The 21,615-nt window shown below is 41.5% G+C and overlaps 1 protein-coding gene across 5 annotated transcripts in view; it reads left to right on the forward strand.

Moving 5' to 3' along the window:
• Window positions 1–21,615, forward strand: part of RAB31 (RAB31, member RAS oncogene family) — a 151,208-nt gene that overhangs the window by 67,835 nt on the left and 61,758 nt on the right. For all 5 annotated transcript variants that reach the window (NM_001266436.1, XM_077974641.1, XM_077974643.1 and 2 more), the window contains 1 exon segment: window positions 11,551–11,632. In NM_001266436.1, the coding sequence (NP_001253365.1) occupies window positions 11,551–11,632 (82 nt within the window).

Below are 21,615 nucleotides of genomic sequence, written 5' to 3' on the forward strand. Positions count from 1 at the left end.
AAAATTAACTGGGTGTGGTGGCGTGTGCCTGGAGTCCTAGCTACTTGGGAGGCTGAGGCAGGAGGATCCCCTGAGACCTGGAGGTCGGGGCTGCAGTGAGCCAGGACTGTGCCACTCTACTCCAGCCAGGGCAACAGCGTGAAATACTGTTCCAAAACAAAAAGTTCATGTTCACTCTAAAAAACTCGAAGAACACAAAATTCATGAAACTAGGAATCTTAGGGTACATACAGTTTTTTTTACTCTGTATTCTACTTAATGTATTTTGAACATTTTTTACAGTGTCACATAATCTTCAAAAACATGTTGAAAATATTTTTTCTGATTATACAGGTATTATATACTCATCATAAACAACTGAGAATGAAAAAAATCATAAGGAAAAATATTTTAAAAACCCATAATCTACCTCTTAGAGGTAACTCCTGTAAACACTTTGTTATTTTCTTCCAGCCCTTTTCCTGTATAAGTGTGTGTATGTGCGTTATTTATTCAACATCATTTTGTGAATTTCATGCCATTAAATAGTCTTTAAAAACAATTTTTAATGGTTGTATTTTTCACTTCAGGCATTTAGGTTGTTTAAATACTTTTGTACTTTTATAAATAATGTTATGAGGCTAGGTGGCTCATGCCTGTAATCCCAGCACTTTGGGAGGCCAAGGCAGGTGGATCACCTGAAGTCAGGAGTTCAAGACCAGCCTGGCCAACATGGTGAAACCCCATCTCTACTAAAAATGCAAAATTAGCCAGGCATGGTAATGCACACCTGCAGTCCCAGCTACCTTGGGAGGCTGAGGCAGGAAAGTCACTTGAACCCGGGAGGCAAAGGTTGCAGTGAGACGAGATTATGCCATTGCACTCCAACGTGGGTGACAGAGTGAGACTCTTGTCTCAAAAAACAAAACAAAACAACACATAAATAAATAATGTTATGATATACCTCGTTGGGCATAGATACCCGTGTATACTGCTGATATTTCTTTAGGTTAAACTCTTAGCAATGGAATAATTTAGTCCAAGAATAAAAATATATTTAAGGCTCTCAATGGATACTGCCAAATTGTTTTTCGGAAAGGTTATCTCTGTACCAGCTTTAGAGAGAGAGAGAGAGAGAGAGATCTTTTTTAAACAATTTTTAACTTTATAAAATTGTGAAAGTTTGTATGATTTTGAATTCTATTCTTTTCCTCTAAACTTCAAACATTAGCATTTTCTCATAGCTTAATGTTTCTTTGTTAACACAATTTTACGTGACGGCCGCATGGTATTGTGAGCTGTTCTTTTTTCTTTCTTTCTTTCTTTGTATTTTTTTTGAGACGCAGTCTTCTCTGTCGCCCAGGCTGGAGCGCAGTGACGCGATCTTTGCTCACTGCAACCTTTATCTCCCAGGTTCAAGCAATTCTAATGCCTCAGCCTCCCAAGTAGCTGGGACTACAGGTGCTTGCCACCACGCCTGGCTATTTTTTGTATTTTTAGTAGAGACAGGGTTTCACCGTGTTGGGCAGGCTGGTCTCAAGCTCATGACCTCAGGTGATCCGCCCACCTTGGCCTCCCGAAGGAGTTTACGGGCGCAAGCCACTGTGCCCGGCCCTGTTCACTTTCTACTTCGTCCCTTGCTTTTCCTCTGGAGTCAATGTTAGGCTCAGCCCCTCCACCCTTATGTATTGTCTTCTTGATATAATTTAACTTCTTGATTTAAAAACTGATGAAAATTTTCCTCTGGAATTTTGAGAAAATATTTTCAAACACCAGTTGCAGAAAAATAAATCTAGTGGGAACAATTTCTAAGTGACATATGCAGTTTTCCTGGAAGGTGGCATAAATGGAACACTTTTAAAATATTTGAGCGCTTTTCCAAAAGCTGGTAGATTCGGTGGGCTGAGGAACTGGCTTATATTAATAGATTTGATTTGTTCAGCCTTCACAGTGCTGTAAAGACTTTAAGCCAAAAGTGAAGAATCAGGAGACTTGCACGTAATAAACTTGCATTCCTGGTTTCTCTTGAAAAATCAGTGGGTTTGGAGCCCTGGTGCCCATCCCCATGTAGTGGGAGCCAGCTGGTACCGCTCTGCATGGGTGGCCAGGCCTCCCGGCTTCACGCCATTCCCGCTAGGCGTTGTTACTATTATGTTCATCAGTATTAACATTCACACCTAGCCCGCTTCACTCATTTATATGTCCTGCCTGGTCCGTAGACATTTCAGTTCCTGGTGCCGGCACTGCCTTCTTGGCAGTAACCCTGCTGTCCGCCCCCAGCCCAGGTTAGGGGACTTGCCTAGGTGCACTCAGCCCGTGAACAGCCCACTCATGGCTCACACCAAGGGAGTCCACTCTCAAAGCCCACCCTGCTTCTTCCACTGGAATCGCGTGAGCATTGGTGAAAGGCCATGGGCTGTAGAATGCCATTGCTTCAGCATTAAAAGAGTTAATTCTTATGGCCTCTCTGACTCACACTGAAAAACCTTGGCTCTGCTATTCAAGCAGATTGCATTGACATCTTGAGTGTGTGTGTGTATGTGTGTGTCTCCCTTTTCATTTCAACTTTTGTAAGGAAATTGTGTTACTTCTCTGCCAGATTTTGGTTTCCACAGATAATGAAGTCAGTTTAGCAGGGCCAGTGCACCTCCTCCACCACTTCGGAGGGTGATCTACACAGAAGAAAAGATGCCCGAGGTTCTTGTTTGTTTGTTTGTTTGAGACAGGATCTTGCTCTGTCACCCAGGCTGGAGTGCAGTGGCGCAATCATGGCTCACTGTAGCCTCCACCTCCCAGGCTCAAGCGATCCTCCCACCTTAGCCTCCTGAGTAGCTGGGACCACGGGTGTGAGCCACCACACCTGGCTATTTTTAAATTTTTGTTTTTAATTAAATTTTTATTTTTGTGGAGATGAAGTCTCCCCGTGTTGTTGCCTAGGCTGGATGAGGTTCTTAAGATCAAAAGCTAGCAAAGACTTAAAAACCAACAACAAACCTCAGTCAACCAAAAAAAGCAATGATTGTCATGGTCCTCATTTCAAATACTGAGAATCTTTCTCCTAGTGGCGAGAGAGCGGGAGCACAGAGGGATGTGTGTGTGTGAGGTGTGCCTTCCTACTATTATTAAAGTTGCTCCTCACGGCTCACTGTGAACCAAGGGGAATTTCACAGGTATCCGTTTCCCTCTTTGTCCCTGCGAACACCTCTGTTTAATGCAGAGTAGGTATTGGCCCCATTTCACAGAACAGGAAACTGAGGGGCTTTACGGGCTGTTTAATTGAGTCTGGCAGTGAAGGCCTCTGCATCCTCTTCCTGGTTATGCCACTACATTCTTCTTTCACCAGGAACTAGGCCGTCTTCTGGGATTTGGGTTTTCCCCCCTTTACCTGCCCTGTGAAGCGGTTGGACCGGATATTTAATATTTTTTTCTAACATTTTAAAGGCATGAACTCAGTTTTCTAACTCTAAGGAGAACTTTTTAAGGGTAATAGGGTTGCTGTATTATTTATCCCAGCACCTAGAGTATATTGAAGAATAAATGAAAATCTGACTAACATCAGAAGTGAAAACAAAAACAAAACACACAAAAACAAAATGTTGATAGAGTTGTCTAGTAAAATTTTTAAATGAGTTTATGAAAAAAAAATGAACAAAGTTAAAGGGCAAATGTTAAACTGGAAAAATATTATTTAAAATATATTACTACAAAAGGTTAGTGGAAACTACTCAAAAAATGAATAAGAAAAGGCTGAATACCTCAGTTGAAAAGTGGGCCAAGGTCGTGAACTGGAGAAAAATTCCTTTACAAAGAAAAGTACAAGTGAACAATAAATGTTAAAATGATGTTTAAACTTGTGATAAGCATAATGAATACAAGAATGAAATATTTTCTATCTAATACATTGAAAGAAATTTGAAAGAGTAATAATGGTTGAGGAAAAGGCCATCTCATACACCACTATGGACAGGTAGGTTGGTACAATCTAAGTTTGGCACAGGTAACAAAAGTAGGGTGTATCTACTTTTATTTTATTTATTTATTTATATATTTTTAGAGACAGAGTCTTGCTGTGTCACCCAGGCTGGAGTGCAGTGGCACAATCATGGCTCACTGTACCCTTGACCTCCTGGGCTCAAGGGATCCTCCTGCATCAGCTTCCTGAGTAGCTGGGACCACAGGCAAAAGCCACTGTACCTGGTTGATTTTTTTTTTCTTTTGTAGAGCCAGGGGTCTTGCTATGTTGCCCAGGCTGGTCTTGAACTCCTGGCCTCAAGTGATCCTCCCACCTTGGCCTCCCAAAGTGCTGGGATTACAGGTGTGAGCCACCATCCTCAGCTCTATTTTTTAAAAACTAAGTCTTAGGATATAGTTATGCAGGGATACAAAGATGTAAGTATAAGGATATTCACTGAATCGTTGTAATAGTGAACAATAGGTAACCAAAATGGCCATCGTTAGGGTGTCGAATAATTCCATAACATGATGTATGATCATCAGTCATTTTAGATGATATTGATCTATATTCATAGAAATGGAAACATTTTAGATGATTCTTTTTTTTATTTTTTGAGACAGAGTCTTGCTCTGTCACTCAGGCTGGAGTACAGTGGTGTAATGTCAGCTCACTGTAATCTCTGACTCCTAGGTTCAAGCGATTCTCCTGCCTCAGTCCCCCACATAGCTGGGATCATAGGCACTTGCCACCTCACCTGGGTCATTTTTGTATTTTTAGTAGACAGTGTTTTGCCATGTTGGCCAGGCTGGTCTTGAATTCCTGACCTCAAGTGATCTGCCCGCCTCAACCTCCCAAAGTGCTGGGATTACAGCTGTGAGCCACTGTGCCCAGCCAATTTTAGATGATATTGATCTATATTTATAGAAATGGAAAGATTTCCAGGACATATAAAGTTGAGGAAAAGCAAAATTTAGATAGAGTATGATGAATTTTCAGAGTAAAAGTTATGTTAAAATAGATTGTCCTGCAAACTCAGAAGCAGATCACATGGAGGGGGTCACACTGCAGTGTGATTGACATGAAGACCAGTGTTACTTGGGAAGAAGCCTGGAAGAGGAAAGAAAAAGAGTCAGGAACAGCTCTTACTCAGGGCTGCTGGACTTTCAGGGGTGTGGCTGTAAAATTCTCTGAGAGTGAGTGGGAATGCTTGGACCCTGCACAGCATCCTTTATACAGGGACGTGATATTGGAGAGCTACAGGAACCTGGTCTCCATGGCAGGAAATTCTCTTCCTAACCCAAATATTATCTTCATGATGGAGCAAGGGAAAGACCCCTGGACAGTGGAGAGTCAAGTGAAAATCGCAGGAAAGCCGAGAGTGGGAACATATCAAAGGTGTGATGAGAGTGGTGCTGCAGCTCAAACAGAAACACATGCAGAGATCTTATCATGGTGGACAGCTTTCGTCTGGTAGGGTGTCATGATATATATGTCATATTTGCATATATATAGGCTTTTACCTATGGTTCCTGGCTCCTAACTCCCAAGCCCTTGTTATAATCTTGGGGCACTTTAGGCCTCAGAAAACAGAATTGATGTCTGAACTTCTGTCCTCCTTTTACCAGCCCAAGGCAGGACTCTAATCTGATAGCGGGTCCTTCCAGAGAGAGTCCTGCCCCACCCTCTAGAGGAAGGAATGCTACACAGAGCGGCCAAGAAGAACCTGAACACACAGGCCTTGCTGGGTTTTGATCATGCACTTTTTGTCCAATCACGTTTCTACAAAATTGTTAAGAATGCCTCTGTAGGCCGGGCACAGTGTCTCACGCCTGTAATCCCAACACTTTGGGAGGCCGAGGTGGGTGGATCACCTGAAGTCAGGGGTTCGAGGCCAGCCTGACCAACATGGTGAAACCCCTTGTCTACTAAAATTACAAAAATTAGCCGGGTGTGGTGGTGCATCCCTGTAATCCCAGCTACTCGGGAGGCTGAGGCAAGAGAATCGCTTGCCATTTGCAGTGAGCCGAGATCATGCGACTGCACTCTAGCCTGGGCGACAGAGTCAGACTCTGTCAAAAAGAGAGAGAGAGAGAGAGAGAAAGGAAGGAAGGGAAGGAGAATGCCTATGTAATGAAGCCTCTATCAAAGAAAAGAAAGAAAGAAAAGAAAAGAAAGAAAGAGAAGAAAGAAAAGAAAATGTAATGAAGCCTCCATAAAAACTCAAAAGAAATGTGTTCAGGGCACTTCTGAAGAGCTGAGGTTTCTGGAGAGTGGCGCCCAGGGAGTGCGTGGCAGCTCTGTGCCCCGTCTGCTTACCTTGCCCTAAGCATCGCTTCATCTGTATCCTTTGCAATATCCTTTATGAGAAGCTGGTCACTGTAAGTAAGTGTTTCCTTGGGTTCTGTGAGCCGCTGAAGAAGATTAATCGAACCCAAAGAGGGGTCGATGGGAACCCCAACCTGAAACCCGTCGATCAGAAGTTCTAGAGGCCGGAACTTGGGACTGGTGTCCATGGAGGAGCAGTCTTGGGTACTGAGCCCTCAACCTGTGGGATCTGACAGCGTCTCCAGGGAGAGAGTGTCAGAATTGAATTGGAGGACACCTAGCTGGTATCTGCTGCTGGTGGTGGTAGAACCCCCCACAGATTTGGTCATAGAAGTCCTCTTCGGTGTTGATGGTTGTGCTGTGAGAGCAGAGGAAAAACATGGTTCAAGAGAGTTATCCCCTACACATCTGGCTTCTGGGAACTCTCTGCTTCCTTCTCTCGGAGGGACATCTTTCCTATATGTGCAATCAAGAAATTATCCCCCAAAGGGAAAAGTAATATGAGAGAAATATTCCACACAGTGTCACTGGAGTGTGGCAAAGCCTTCAGTGTGCAGTCAGCACTTACCATCAGGTGATCCATACTGGAGAGAAACCTTCCAAATAAAATGAGTGTGGCAAGGTCTTCATGCACAATTCACTTCTCCCACAACATCCAATAAGTCATTCTTGGGAGAATCCTTACAAATGCAATGACTATGGCAAACCTTTCATCATGAGTTCAAGCATTAATTGACATCACAGAGTCCATACTAAAGAAAAATCATATAATTGTATGTAGCAGAGGCTTTATCCAGATTTCACACTCACTAGACATCAAAATAAGCATTTTTGATGAAACAGCAGAAATGTAATGTGCCTGCTGAGGCTGTCGCCCAGAGATCAAAACTGTAGAACATCAGAGGAGCCAGATGAGGAATGTGACTCAGTCTTTAGTTCTCCAAGGTTAACTTTCAACATTTCACACTGCAGAACAATTACAAGTCAAAATATGTTAAAACTCATGACATGATATCTGTCAAAGGTACCAGGATGTTGGGCAGTGGCCAGTTACCTTCAGGTTATAAAATATTTTATTCAATTATTTGAAGTTTCTTGAAAAGACTACTTTACTGCTTATAACTTTCAGCTTGAACTTTGAAATAAAAGGGATGGAAATCCAGAATATACAAGCAACTCAAACAACTTAACAGCAAAGAAAACCCAAATAAAATGTTTTAAATTGGGCAAGGCATCTGAATAGACATTTCTAAAAAGACATACAAATGGCCAACAAGTTTATGGAAAAATGCTCAACATCACTGTCATCAGGGAAATGCAAATTAGAAACCACAGGAAGATATCATCTCTCTCCAGTTAGAATGACTATCATTAAAAATACAAAAAATAACAAATGCTGGCAACGATGAAGAGAAAAGGGAATTCTTGTACTGTTGGTAAATGAAACACTGTGCACATTAGTATAGCCATTCTGGAAGACAGTATGGAGGTTTCTCAAAACAGCTAAAAATAGAACTGCCATACAATCCAGCACTTCTACTACTGGGTATTTATGCAAAGGAGAGTGAATCAGTATATCAAAGGGATCCCTGCACTCACTGATTTATTGCTGCACTATCCACAACAGCCAAGGTATGAAATCAACCCAAGTGTCCATCAACAAATGAACGGAGGCCGGTGCGGTGGCTCACACCTGTAATCCCGGCACTTTGGGAGGTCAAGGAGGGTGGATCATCTGAGGTCAGGAGTGTGAGACCAGCCTGGCCACCATGGTAGAACCCCATCTCTACTAAAGTAAATTACAAGAATTAGCCGGGTGTGGTGGCACATGCCTGTAATCCCAGCTACTTGGGAGGCTGAGGCAGGAGAATCGCATGAACCCAGGAGATGGAGGTTGCAGTGAGCTGAGACTGCGCCACTGCACTCCAGCCTGGTAGGCAGAGTGAGACCCTGTCTCAAAAAAACAAAACAAAACAAAACAAAACGAATTCATGGGTAAAGAAAATGTGGTAATATATACACATTAGAATAGATTCAGCCATAAAAAAAGAACGAAATCCTGTCGTTCATGGCAACACAGATGAGCCCGGAGGACATTGCATTAAGTGAAATAATCCAGACATGGAAAGATAAATACTACATGTTCTCACTTATGTGCAAGAGCTAAAAAGAAAAGAGCTCATAGAATTAGAATAGAATTGTAGTTATTAGAAGCTGGGAAGGGTTGGGGGAGGGAAGGATAGGGAGAGGTTGGTTAACAGTTACAAAGTTACAGCTAGATGGGAGGAAAATATTCTAGTGTTCTGTAGCACTGTAGGATGAATAAGGCTAACAATAATTTAGTGTATATTTTCGAAAAGCTAGAAGAGAGGATTTTGGATGTTCACAACACCAAGAAATAAATGTTCAAGGTGATGAATATGCTAATTATCTTGATTTGATCATTACACATTGCTTACATGTAGGTGCGTATCACTCTGTATCCCATAAGATGCATAATTATTGTGTATCAACTAAAAATAAAAGGAAAAAAAAGAATGAATAATCCCATTTTAAAAGCTGTATAAAAATAATTGGGAAGGACATACACCAATTTATTAGCAGTGACTATGGCTGGGTGGTGAAATATGATTGGTTTTTATTTCCTTTTTGTTTTTTGAATTTCTTTTTTATGAAATACATATGTTGCTTTTAAAATGGGAAAAGTAATAACGATATTAACATTTTTGGAATATATTAGTTCTTCCCAGTAGTCTGGATATACATTTTAAACACTTTTAAAGAAATAAAGGAATAGATGTGGTTTTGATAATACTGGATCTTATCACTTAGAATACTTAGAATTTCTATTTACTGCAATTGTGGGTTGGTAATTAGAACTCTCTAACAAGCCTTTGGTTTTTGTGGGGATAGTGTGGGACTTGCAGTAGACTTTTCTACTTGGTACTTCTGTAATTGGCTTCCTATTCTTAGAGGATTTAGAGGCTGAGGAAATATTACTATGATGAATCCTAGTGGACCAGGCTGGACTCTATGAAAGTAAGGGAAAGAATCCCTGACTCTTTACCTCCAAAGCCCTGGGGTCCATCTCCTAAGAATAAGAACATAATGAGGACGCCATGGTCATACCTAGAAAATTAATTTGAATCAATGATAATATCTTGCATATAGTGTGAATTTAAAAATTTTCAATTGTTCCTAAAATATCTTTTTTTGGGGGGTAGGGAGTACAGGGTCTCGCTGTGTCACCCAGACTGCAGTGCACTGGGGCAATCTTGGCGCTTTACTACCAGCCTCAAACTCCTGGGTTCAAGCTGTTCTTCTGCCTCAGTCTTTTGAGCTGCCAGAACTACAGGCTTGTGCCATAATGCTCAGCTGATTTAAAAATAATTTTTTTTTTTTTGGTAAAGAAGGAGTCTTGCTCTGTTGCCCAAGATGGTCTCAAAATCTTGGCCTCAAGCCATCCTCCTTCTTCAGCTTCCCAAAGGGCTAGGATTACAGAAAAAAGAGCCACCACACCTGGCCAAATATATTTTAAAGCTGTTTTCCCCCTAATCTGGGGTCCAGCCGGGGTTCATATACTGCATTTGGTTGTTTTATCTCTTTCCTCTCAATCTAGATTCTGGAAGAATCTCCCTGTGTTTTTCTGGTTTGCTTCTCATGACATTGACTTATTTGAAGCATTCAGGCCAGCTTGTCTTGCAAAATGTTTCACATTCTACATTTGCCTGATTGTTTTCTTACAATTAAATTCAGACTAAGCATTTGTGGACAGAATGCTGTCTAGGTGATGTACTACTTCTTATTCCATCACTTCAGGAGGCTCTCCTACCAGGTTGTCCCCCTCCTGGGGATGCTTGCTATTTTTTAATGAATAGGAAACTCTCATAAAAGTCAAGGCTATTGAACATTCCTAGTATTTTTATACCCTTCATGAGCACAAAGAAAATGCTTTTTTAAAGGAAATAGTAAGAAAAAGAAAACAGTAAGCGTTTCATGATCTACTGAGGCTTTAATGTCTTTTCTTTTTGGACTCAGAAGGGAGGAAAAATAATCCTTCCTTTTTTGTAGAGAAAACATAAATATGTGTTAAGCTGCCAATCTTCGTCCTTGAATTTATGCAAGCAGGTTGGGACTTAGATGTAGTATTCTATTAGTTGCTACTGGTGTTGGATTCATATCCAGAATTAATTTGAATCAATGATAATATCTTGCATATGGTGTGAATTTAAAATTTTTCAATTGTTCTTAAAATATCTTTTTTTGGGGGGTAGGAGGTACAGGGTCTCGCTGTGTCACCCAGACATAGTAAATATGTAAGGCAACTTTTTTGTGTGTGTGGTGCCATTGTAAGACCAAAACCATAACATGCCAACATACCAGCTGCTGTTTTCACTCTTGAGTATTGTAATAAGTTTTTAAAATACAAGGTTGTGTTCTTTCCTGAGATCTGGGGGTATTTTAATAATTGAAGCTAACTGGTTTTAGAAACACAGTCTTTCTTTTTTTTTTTTTTGAGACGGAGTCTTGCTCTGTCACCCAGGCTGGAGTGCAGTGGTGTGATTTTGGCTCACTGCAGCCTCCGCTTGCTGAGTTCGAGTGATTCTCCTGCCTCAGCCTCCCAAGTAGCTGAGACTACAGGCACCTGCCACCACGCCCGCTAATTTTTGTATTTTTAAGTTTTATTTTATATATATATATATATATATATATATATATATATATTTTTTTTTTTTTTTTTTTTTTTTTTTGTGACAAAGTCTCATGCTGTCATCTGGGTTTGAAGTGCCATGGTGCGATATTGGCTCACTGCAACCTCCACCTCCCGGTTTCAAGCGATTCTCCTGCCTTAGCCTCCCGAGTAGCTGGGACTACAGGTGCCTGCCACTATGCCGCCACCACGCCTGGCTAATTTTTTGTGTTTTTAGTACAGACAGGATTTCATCATATTGGCCAGGCTGGTCTCGAACTCCTGACCTCGTAATCTGCCCACCTTGGCCTCCCAAAGTGCTAGGATTACAGGCCTGAACCACCGCACCTGACCAGAAACACAGTCTTTTGAATGCCTCCTTTGTTTTGTTTTGTTTCAAAACCCCCAGTTGAACTAACAGAAAATGCAGAATATTTTCTTCTGGGTGTCATGAATCTTCTAGCCCTTTTCTCCTCTTAGTGGTTCCCAAGGACCAGGGCTTTTTGGGGTCCTGCTAAGGTGTAGCATTTGACTTGTTTGACTTGTGAATCTTTGTGAAGAAACAATGCAGTAATGTGGAGATGTTGACTCTCTTTTTCAGGGCATCTTTTATGACCAAAACTGTGCCTTGTGGAAATGAACTGCACAAGTTCCTCATCTGGGACACTGCTGGTCAGGAGCGGGTGAGTATATGCTGTGTTCTGGGCTTTCCAGTGGAAATAAGATCAGCTTCTGAAGCTTTGTTTGCATTAGACAAGACTCTTGGTTGCATGTGACAGAAACCTAGCTTGAAATGATGTTAAGCAAAAATGAAATGTACTCATGAGCTATGTGAAAAGTCTAAGGGGGTACCTAGGGTGAGGCGGGACTGAGTTCAGGTCCCCCAAATGTGTATGAGAGGAGCCTATCTCTCTTTATTTCTGTTTCTTTCCATTTAGTGCAATTGTGGTTGCACTCTTGGTTTGATTCATTTTTAGGCAGACTCACCCTCCCTTCTTGCCTCAAGGGTGGCAAGGATGGCCCCAACAGCATCCCTACACCTACCTTCAGCCTTTTTAGCAACCACCGGGTGAGCATGCACCTCTTCTGCAAGTGGGAACATACATCTCAGTGTCTCTGCGTTCTCAGTGGCCTGCCTCGGGCCCCATGCCCACTCCTCAACGTCAGGTGGTACAGTGTTCTGGGGGGTTTGGTGCCCCTACTGGTGGGACCTGGCAGTACACTGACCCCCAGAGGCAAGGGCTGGTGTCAGCCCCACCTGAACCAGGTTGTCTGGAAGTCAGGTAGGCTTAGAGCCCCAAGGAAAACCTGGGGTCTCTTATTGGAAAAATGGGTCAATGGATGCTGGGTTATCAAAACAGTAGATGGCTTCTCTTCTACTCCTAATTCTCTTTCTTTGCTGAAAATGCTTACGGAGAAGACTATATATTTTAGAAGGTCATGCCTTTAGATTCAAAAAAGGGAATCGATGAATACTAACACAGTGTCTATTACAGGATACTTCATAATAACTGGAGCGTATATTATAAAAGTTGCTGAGTCTTGCTGTGTCTCCCAGGCTGGAGTGCAGTGGCACAATTATGGCTCACTGCACCCTTGACCTCCTGGGCTCAAGGGACCCTCCTGCCTCAGCTTCCTGAGTAGCTGGGACTACAGGCACAAGCCACTGCACCTGGCTGATTTTTTTTTTCTTTTGTAAAGCCGGGGGTCTCACTATATTGCCCAAGCTCGTCTTGAACTCCTGGCATCAAGTGATCCTCCCACCTTGGCCTCCGAAAGTGCTGGGATTGCAGGTGTCAGTCATAATATAAAAGTTGAGGCCAGACGCGGTGGCTTACGCCTGTAATACCAGCACTTTGGGAGGCCGAGGCGGGTGGATCACGAGGTCAGGAGATTGAGACCATCTTGGCTAACACAGTGAAACCCCGTCTCTACTAAAAATAAAAAAAAAATTGGCCAGACGTGGTGGTGGGTGCCTGTAGTCCCAGCTACTTGGGAGGCTGAGGCAGGAGAATGGCATGAACCCGGGCGGCGGAGCTTGCAGTGAGCCGAGATCACGCCACTGCACTCCAGCCTGGGTGACGAGCAAGACTCTGTCTCAAAAATAAATAAATAAATAAATAAATAAATAAATAAACAAACAAATAAATAAATAAATAAGTTGAAGCGGATAGCCAAGTAGAGATGACCAATACCTTGTCTTAGCCAAGAGCTGTTAGCCTGATTGCAGTTATCAGAGTTGATGACTATGGAGTAAAATTGTAGAATTTTCCCTTGTTTGATCGAAACTCAAATGTCACCTTCTCTACCTCCCTGTTTAAAATGTCACCACCTCCTTTTCTTGCCCTACTCCACTCACTTCCTGCTTCACTTTTCTCCACAGTTCTTATCATCTTCCAATATATTATTTAATTCACTTTATTTTGAGACAGGATCTTGCTCTGTCACCCAGGCTGGAGTGCAGTGGTGCAATCACAGCTCACTGCAGCCTCAAACTTCTGAGCTCAAGCGATCCTCTCACCTCAGCCTCCTGAGTAGCAGGGACCACAGGTGCTCACCACCACTCTGGGCTAAGTTTTAAAGTTGCTTTGTAGAGACAAGGTCTTGCTATGTTGCCCAGGCTGGTCTTGAACTCCTGGGCTCAAGTAGTCCTCCTGCTTTGGCCTTCCAAAGTGCTGGAGTTACAGGTGTGAGCTACCGTTCGGAGCCTTAATTCAATTATTGATCTGTTTATTGTCTTTCTAAAAGGAGGAATCCAGGATTCAGGATAATCTATAATTTTCTTTATCGTCTCCTAACTAATCAAGTGTTAGTTTATGTAATTTTCATTTTATCTAAATTCTCTTTCAAAACAAAAGTTCCTGTATTTGTAGATTAAAGCATTTTAAAAACACTGCTGAAAGAAATCATAGGCGTAGACACAAATAAATGGAAACACATCCCATGCTCATGGATGGGTAGAATCAATATTATGAAAATGACCATACTCCCAAAAGCAATCTACAAATTCAATGCAATTCCCATCAAAATACCACCATCATTCATGCCGGGTGCGGTGGCTCGTGCCTGTAATCGCAGGAGTTCAAGACCAGCCTGGCCAATATGGTCAAACCCTGTCTTTACTAAAAATACAAAAATTAGTCGAGCATGGTGGCACGCACCTGTAGTCCCAACTACTTGAGAGACTGAGGCAGAAGAATCACTTGAACCCGGGAGGCGAAGGTTGCAGTGAGCTGAGATCATGCCACTGCACTCCAGCCTGGGTGACAGAGAGAGACTCTGTCTCAAAAAAACAAAAAACGAAAAGCAACCACCATCATTCTTCACAGAACCAGAAAAAAAAATCCTAAAATTCATATGGAACCAAAAAAGAGCCCACATATCCAAAGCAAGACTAAGCAAAAAGGACGTATCTGGAGGCATCACATTACCCGATTTCAAACTATACTACAAGGGCATAGTCATTAAAACAGCATGGTACTGGTATAAAAATAGGCATATAGACCAATGGAACAGAATAGAGAACCCAGAAATAAGCCAAATACTTACAGTCAACTGATCTTTGACAGAACAAACAAAAACATAAAGTGAGAAATGGACATCCTATTCAATAGGTGGTGCTGGGATAATTGGCAAGCCACAAGTAGGAGAATGAAACTGGATTCTCGTCTCTTACCCTATGCAAAAATCAACTCAACATGAATCAAAGACTTAAATCTAAGACCTGAAGCCATAAAATTCTAGAAGATAACATTGGAGAAGCCCTTCAAGACATTGACTTAGGCAAAGGCTTCATGACCAAAAACCCAAAAGCAAATGCAACAAAGCAAAAGATAAATAAATAGGACTTAATTAAACTAAAAAGCTTCTGCACAGCAAAAGAAATAATCTGCAAAGTAGACAGACAAGGGAGAAAATCTTCACAATCCATACATCTGACAAAGGACTAATATCCAGAATCTACATGGAACTCAACAAAATCAGCAAGAACAAAACAAACAATCCCATGAAAATGTGGGATAAGGACATGAATAGACACTTCTCAAAAGAATTTATACACATGGCCAACGAACAGGAAAAAATGCTCAGCATCACTGATTATCAGGGAAATGAACATCAAAACCACGGTACGATACGACCTTACTCTTGCAAGAATGACCATAATCAAAAAATCAAAATATAAAAATATTGGCATGGATGTGGTGAAAAGGGAACAGTTTTACACTCTTGATGGGATTGTAAACTAGCATAACCACTATGGAAAACAGTATGGAGATTCCTTAAAGAACTAAAAGTAGATCTACCGTTTGATTCAGCAATCCCACTCCTGCGTATCTACCCAAAGGAAAAGAAGTCCTTACACAGAAAAGATACTTGCACACGCATGTTTATTGCAGCACCATTTGCAATTGTAAAAATGTGGAACCAGCCCAAGTGCCCATCGATCAATGAGTGGATAAAGAAAATGTGGTATATATATACCATACAATACTACTGAATACTCCTCAGCCATAAAAAGGAACTAAATAATGACATTCGCAGCAACCTGGACGAGATTGGAGACCATTATTCCAAGTGAAGTAACTCAGGAATAGAAAACTAAACATCGTATGTTCTCACTCATAAGTGGGAGCTAAGCTATGAGGACGCAATGGCGTGAGAATGATACAATGGACTTTGGAGACTTGCAGGAAAGGGTGGGAGTGGGGGTGAGGGATAAGAACTACACATTGGGTACAGTGTATACTGCTTGGGTGATGGGTGCACCAAACTCTCAGAAATTACCACTAGAGAATTTACTCTTGTAAACAAACACCACCTGTTCCCCAAAAACCTACTGAAATTTAAAAAGTAATGATAAAATAAAGCTGAAAGAAGCATGCTAAAATATGCATCTAATCTTAATCTAAAATTGTAGATGTGGAATTGCTAGTTCAGGGCCTCTGATACATACTGTAAAATCCACCTGTTATTTGGACCCACAATGTTTCACTGTTATGTTCTTTCACTTTTACCCAAGTATTGTATTAAAATGAGAAAGAAAAAATAATCCTTTAAAAAATATATATTTGCTTTCTGATGACTTCAAACTTTCTTCATATTTTTTTAGCCATTTCATTTCCGATCTGAATAATTGAATGATTATAGCTTTACCCACTTTTTTCTTGGGTAATTTGTAAGAATCTCTTGCCATTAAATTATACATAATGTCTCCATTTGTTATTTATATTTTAATGTCTATTTTAGGTTTCTAACGGTCAAACTTGTTTTTTAGGGTCAAATCAATAATCTTGTCTTTTATAAATTCTGCTTTAGAATACATGCTTTAAAAGACCTTCAGAATGCTAAAGCAAATATTAATTAAAGTTATATTAAACATTTAAATGAAACATATTTTCTTAAAAAATACATTTTAAGCAGTTTTAAGAAATAAATTAGGATGAATATTCCGGCCTACAAATGCTAACCTCATTAGAATGTCTCCTATTTTTCTGCTAAATTGAGAACACAGACTTCTGTGCCCGGGAAGCAGCTGCCTGGGGCACCTCTTTAGCTCCGTCAGCTGTGCCTGCCTATGCCTCAAATGAGGTGACCATTCAGGGAAAAATGTCTGCTTAGAGACCTCACTTCTTGATATGCATGTGTGTTACTTGTAGTTGATCTGCTAGTTTTTTGTTGGTATTGTTATGTAAACTTAAGCAGAGAGAGTTTCTTGATTCCTTTTTACCTCTGGCTATGAAATCATTGCTTTTGCAGCTGCCTTTAATGAGCACAATAAGTCAGTTTTGCGAAGTGCTGGCTTCACGTCAGCGATGCTTTCTGCTTCTCCTGCTGGCGGACGTTCCCTGATGACTTGCTGTGCTCCACGTACCGTTCTGAGTGCCTGTGTGTACCGATGCATTCAGCCCTCCTCGCAAAAGCACTTTGAGGTAGAAACTGTCGTTATTCCCATTTGCAGGTGAGGTCATTGAGACACAGAGACGTTAAGTAACTTGCACAATGTCACAGAGCTAATAAGGTGTAAAGCTGAAAATTGAATCCAGCAGTCTGGGTCCTGAGCTTTATAGTGTTACTTTGATTGAAAAACCACACACAAAAAAAACCATACGGTTGAAAGTAAAACTGCCCAAACTCCCACTACCCAGATATTTCCACTATGGATATTAGATGATCATTCTTCAGATATCTGTATGTGATTAATAATTTTATATCAGTGGGATTGTGATTCTTTATAACCTGCTGTTTTCATTTGATATTACAGTGTCACAAAGGAGAGATTTCTGTGTCATCAAAACAGAATGTTTAACACTTACCTCTAATAGACTATTCAAGGAATAGTCTTTTGATGAAACTTGAACTCTGCTAAAATAACTATTGTAATTTGTAGTTTGTTCCATTTACCATCGCAAATAAAAATACCAGTGGGAAGTTTTCAGGTGACCATATTTCTAATTATTGTGATGGCTTTTCCTAAAATTTGACTTAGAGGTTGTAGACATCTGACTCCATTGACATATCCATAATTTTAAAGAAACCACTAGTATTATATGTGCAAGGCATGACTCCACAGTAGGGATATTCTTTCTTTATACTTCGAGGAAGATGGATTTAGTTTGGGATAACGATTTCAAAGCAAACGTTTTTAGAGTCTAGATTTGTGGAGAGTGCGTGAGTGATATCTGTATGGCTGTGTGGTCATCTGATCTCCCCAGCCCTCGACGGCCTGATTTCGTTATCCTCGGGCTGTCCTTGTCTGGTGTCCCCGGTGGAGTCTTGCATCTCTCCAGTAATGGCAATTTTTCAATTGTTTTGGCAGCTTGTTGCTGGCTTTAATTGTGCTTGTAATGATGTTGCCTAATGTTTGCGCTAAAAATAAATTCCCTGCTGTTGCTTGTGCCTATTGCTATTTGTTCTGTCTCATTAATTATTGGAGTCCAGTGAATTTTATTACCCCTCTTTAGCATCGTAGAAATCTGTTACTGTTCTTTTAGTTTTCATAATTTTAAACAAACAATCACTTTGGGTTTATGATTTGACAATATAAAGACAGATTTCTTTTTTCTTTCTTTTCTTTCTTATTTTATTTTATTTTTTAAAGACAGGGTCACACTCTGTCACCCAGGCTGGAGTGCAGTGATGCAATCATATCTCACTGCAACCGGAAACTCCCAGGCCCAGAATATCCTCCTGCTCCAGCCTCCTGAGTAACTGAGACTACCAGTGTGTGCAACCATGCACAGCTAACTTTAAAAAAAAAAATGGGCCAGGCACGGTGGCTCACTCCTGTAATCCCAGCACTTTGGGAGGCTGAGGCGAGTGGATCACGAGGTCAGGAGTACGAGACCAGCCTGGCCAATGTGGTGAAACCCCATCTCTACTAAAATTACAAAAAGTATCAGAGCATGGTGGCACATATAGTCCCAGTTACTTGGGAGGCTGAGGCGGGAGAATCACTTGAACCCAGAAGGGAAAGGTTGCAGTGAGCTGAGATTGTACCACTGTACCCCAACCTGGGTGACAGAGCAAGACTCCGTCTCAAAAAAAAAAAAAAAACTGTAGAGATGAGGTCTTGCTATGTTGTGCAGGCTGGTCTTGAACTCCTGTCCTCGAGCAATCCATTTCACTTGGCTTCTCAAAATGTTGGGATTATAGGTGTGAGCCACCAAGCCTGGCCAAAGACATAGATTTCTGTGTCCTTAAAGGAAGAAAGCTCAACTCAGTGCTTTGCTTGTGTTCATGACTCAGTATTTTTTTGTTTGTGGAATGATTGCGCCAAGTTCTGCCTAACATACACAGCATTCTGGTTAATGCCCTACTTACTGCCCAGTAATAATTCTGTCTTATATTTGTGGTACAAGTTTGTACTCTTGGAAAATTATTTTTTCTTCTCCTGAGCACAGGAATCTAAAAAGATCCTCCTCCTCTTTGTATAAGAGAGTATTCGTTCTATTTATTTTTATTTATTTATTTTAGAGACAGGGTCTCACTCTGTCACCCAGGCTGGAGTGCCAGGGCATGATCACAGCTCATTGCAGTCTCAAATTCCTGGTCTCAAGCGATTCTCCCATCTCAGCCTCCAGAGTAGCTGGGACTACAGGTGCGCCACTGTGCCCAGCCTATTCGTTCTTAATACCGTGTCTGAATGTTGCTTTTTTAATCCAGCTGTGTGTCATGGGCATCCTATCTCATTCATTCAGTGGCGATATGGTAATTCCTAGGGTGCTTCTATTAACAAAAATGTTTTATGAAAAACTTAACCATTTTCCAATTGAATCCCATTTGTTGGAAGTTTAACATTTGTAAGATTTGTGCATGGTGTGTTGGTGCCACCAAGTGCTATTAAGAGGGGCAGAGTGCCATTGGGCTCCCTCTGTTGTACCATCAGTGTGGCCTTTGGGAAGTTTTTATCCTGTCCTCTTGGAATGGGTTATTGTACTGGTTTCTGCTTCACGCCAAGCTGTGAACAGTACAGAGTAGCAGGTCAGCAGGCACCTTTGCGAGGAGGTACACAGGAGCAATGCCTAGAGCGGTCCACCGCCGACAGAAGGGAATTTACCTGCTCAGCTCCCTGCGGGACCCCAGAGTCAACACATAGAGGGGCCTTTAGCGAGAGGAACTGAAAAGCAGCATTGGCATAAATAGGGCATGGGTTCATGGAGGAGTGAAGAGCTGGGGATTATACTTTAATCTACCAGAGGCCCCTCCTGGGTTCTCTTGCTGTATATACCATGGAGGGCCAACTTCTTCCAACCTGAAACTTTCTTCAGCCGTCTCCCTTCAATTTTTTTCCCACCATGCTGTACTTCTACACAATTCATGACGTTCCAACACAAATTTCCCATTAAAAAACCTGAAGCTGTACATCTAATGTTTGACTTTCCATGGCACTGAAGATACATTTATTCCTTCCTTTTGGCTCAGACGGCCCCTCCCCATGTTGGAAAATGGTTTCTAAAAAGAGCTCAGTGAAGCGGCAGTAGTGGAATTCTCTGTACTTTTTCCTTGGCAAGGAGTTCTTTCCCTCACCCCCTCCTTACCTGTTCTAGACCCACTCAAGCTTCCGTCTCTGAGCTTTCTGTCCTCATTCTCTGGTTGGCCTTGGAAGCAGCTGAGCCGACTTTCATGTTTTCTGGGTAACCCACCCTGGAGCTTTCGCAGTTAGAAATCACTTTCACTGAAAATTGCTTTTGTCCACATTTGCTTCTCTGTTGACTATCAGTATGTGGAGTATTACCAGCCTCTTTTCTTTATTTAAAAACAGCTTTACTGAGATCCGATTCACGTACCATATAATTCATCCATCTAAAGTATGCAGCTTGGTGGGTCCTGGTGTATTCCGAATTGTTCAACCATCAGCACAATCCATTTCAGAGCATTTTTATCAGTCCAGAAGGAAACCCTTTATGCATTAGCAGTCACTCCCAGTTCCCCCTCTACATCCCCCAGCCCTGGGATACTTTCCGTCTCTAGATTTGCCTAATCCAGACATTTCATACAAATGGAATCATACCACCTGTGATTCTTTGTGACTGGATCTTTTCACTTAGGAAAAGATTATCAAGGTTCACGTTGTGGTGTGGGTCATAGAAGTATTTCCTTTTTATGGCTGAATAATATTCCATTGTATGGATAGACCACATTTTTGTTTATCCACTCATCAGTTGATGAATATCCACTTTCCCCCAACTTTTTGGTTATTATGAATAGCTGTGAACATTCACAAACAATTTTTTGTGTAGATTTCTTTTTTTTTTGAGATGGAGTCTTGCTCTGTTGCCCAGCCTGGAGTGCAGCGGCACTATCTTGGCTCACTGCAACCTCCACCTCCTGGGTTCAAGCGATTCTCCTGCCTCAGCCTCCCCGGTAGCTGGGGTTACAGCTGCCCACCACCGCACCTGGCTAATCTTTTGTATTTTTAGTAGAAATGGGGTTTCACCATGTTGGCCAGGCTGGTCTCGAACTCCTGACCTCAGGTGATCCACCCGCCTCGGCCTCTCAAAGTACTGGGGTTACAGGTGTGAGCCATCATGCCCAGCCAGATGTGTGTTTTTAAAAATCTCTCAGGTATATATCTGAAGTGGAATTGATGGGTCGTATGGGAACTCTATGGCTAGCATTTAGAGGAACTGCCAAACTGTTTTCCAAAGTGGAAAACTAGCAGTGTATAAGGCTTTAGTTTCTCCATATTCTCACCAACACTTGTCTTTGCCTAACCTAAGGTCATAAAGGTTTACTCCTGCATTTTCTTCTAGAGTTTTATAGTCTTAGCTCTCACTTTTATCCCTGTGATGCATTTGGAGTTAATTTCTGTGCGTGTTGTAAGGACAAGATCCACCTTCATTCCTTGCAGGCAGCTGTCCAGTTGTCCCAACACAGTTTATTAAAAAGACTATTCTTTGCGCGATTGTCTTGGCACCTTTGATGAAAATCACCTGACCATAAATTTGAGGTTCTGATTCTGGACTCTCAGTTCTATTTCTTTGATACACATTTTTTTGTCCTTATGCCGATACCACATTGTCTTGATTACTGTAGCTTTGTAGTAAGCTTTCAAATTGGAAAATGTGAGTTCTCTAACTTTGTTCTTTTTCAAGATTGTTTTGGCTATTCTGTGTATGTTGCATTTCCAAATGAATTTTAAGATCGGCTTGTAGATATTTATCAA

This window comes from Macaca mulatta, chromosome 18 (genome assembly GCF_049350105.2).
Source record: "Macaca mulatta isolate MMU2019108-1 chromosome 18, T2T-MMU8v2.0, whole genome shotgun sequence".
Taxonomy (NCBI): domain Eukaryota; kingdom Metazoa; phylum Chordata; class Mammalia; order Primates; family Cercopithecidae; genus Macaca; species Macaca mulatta.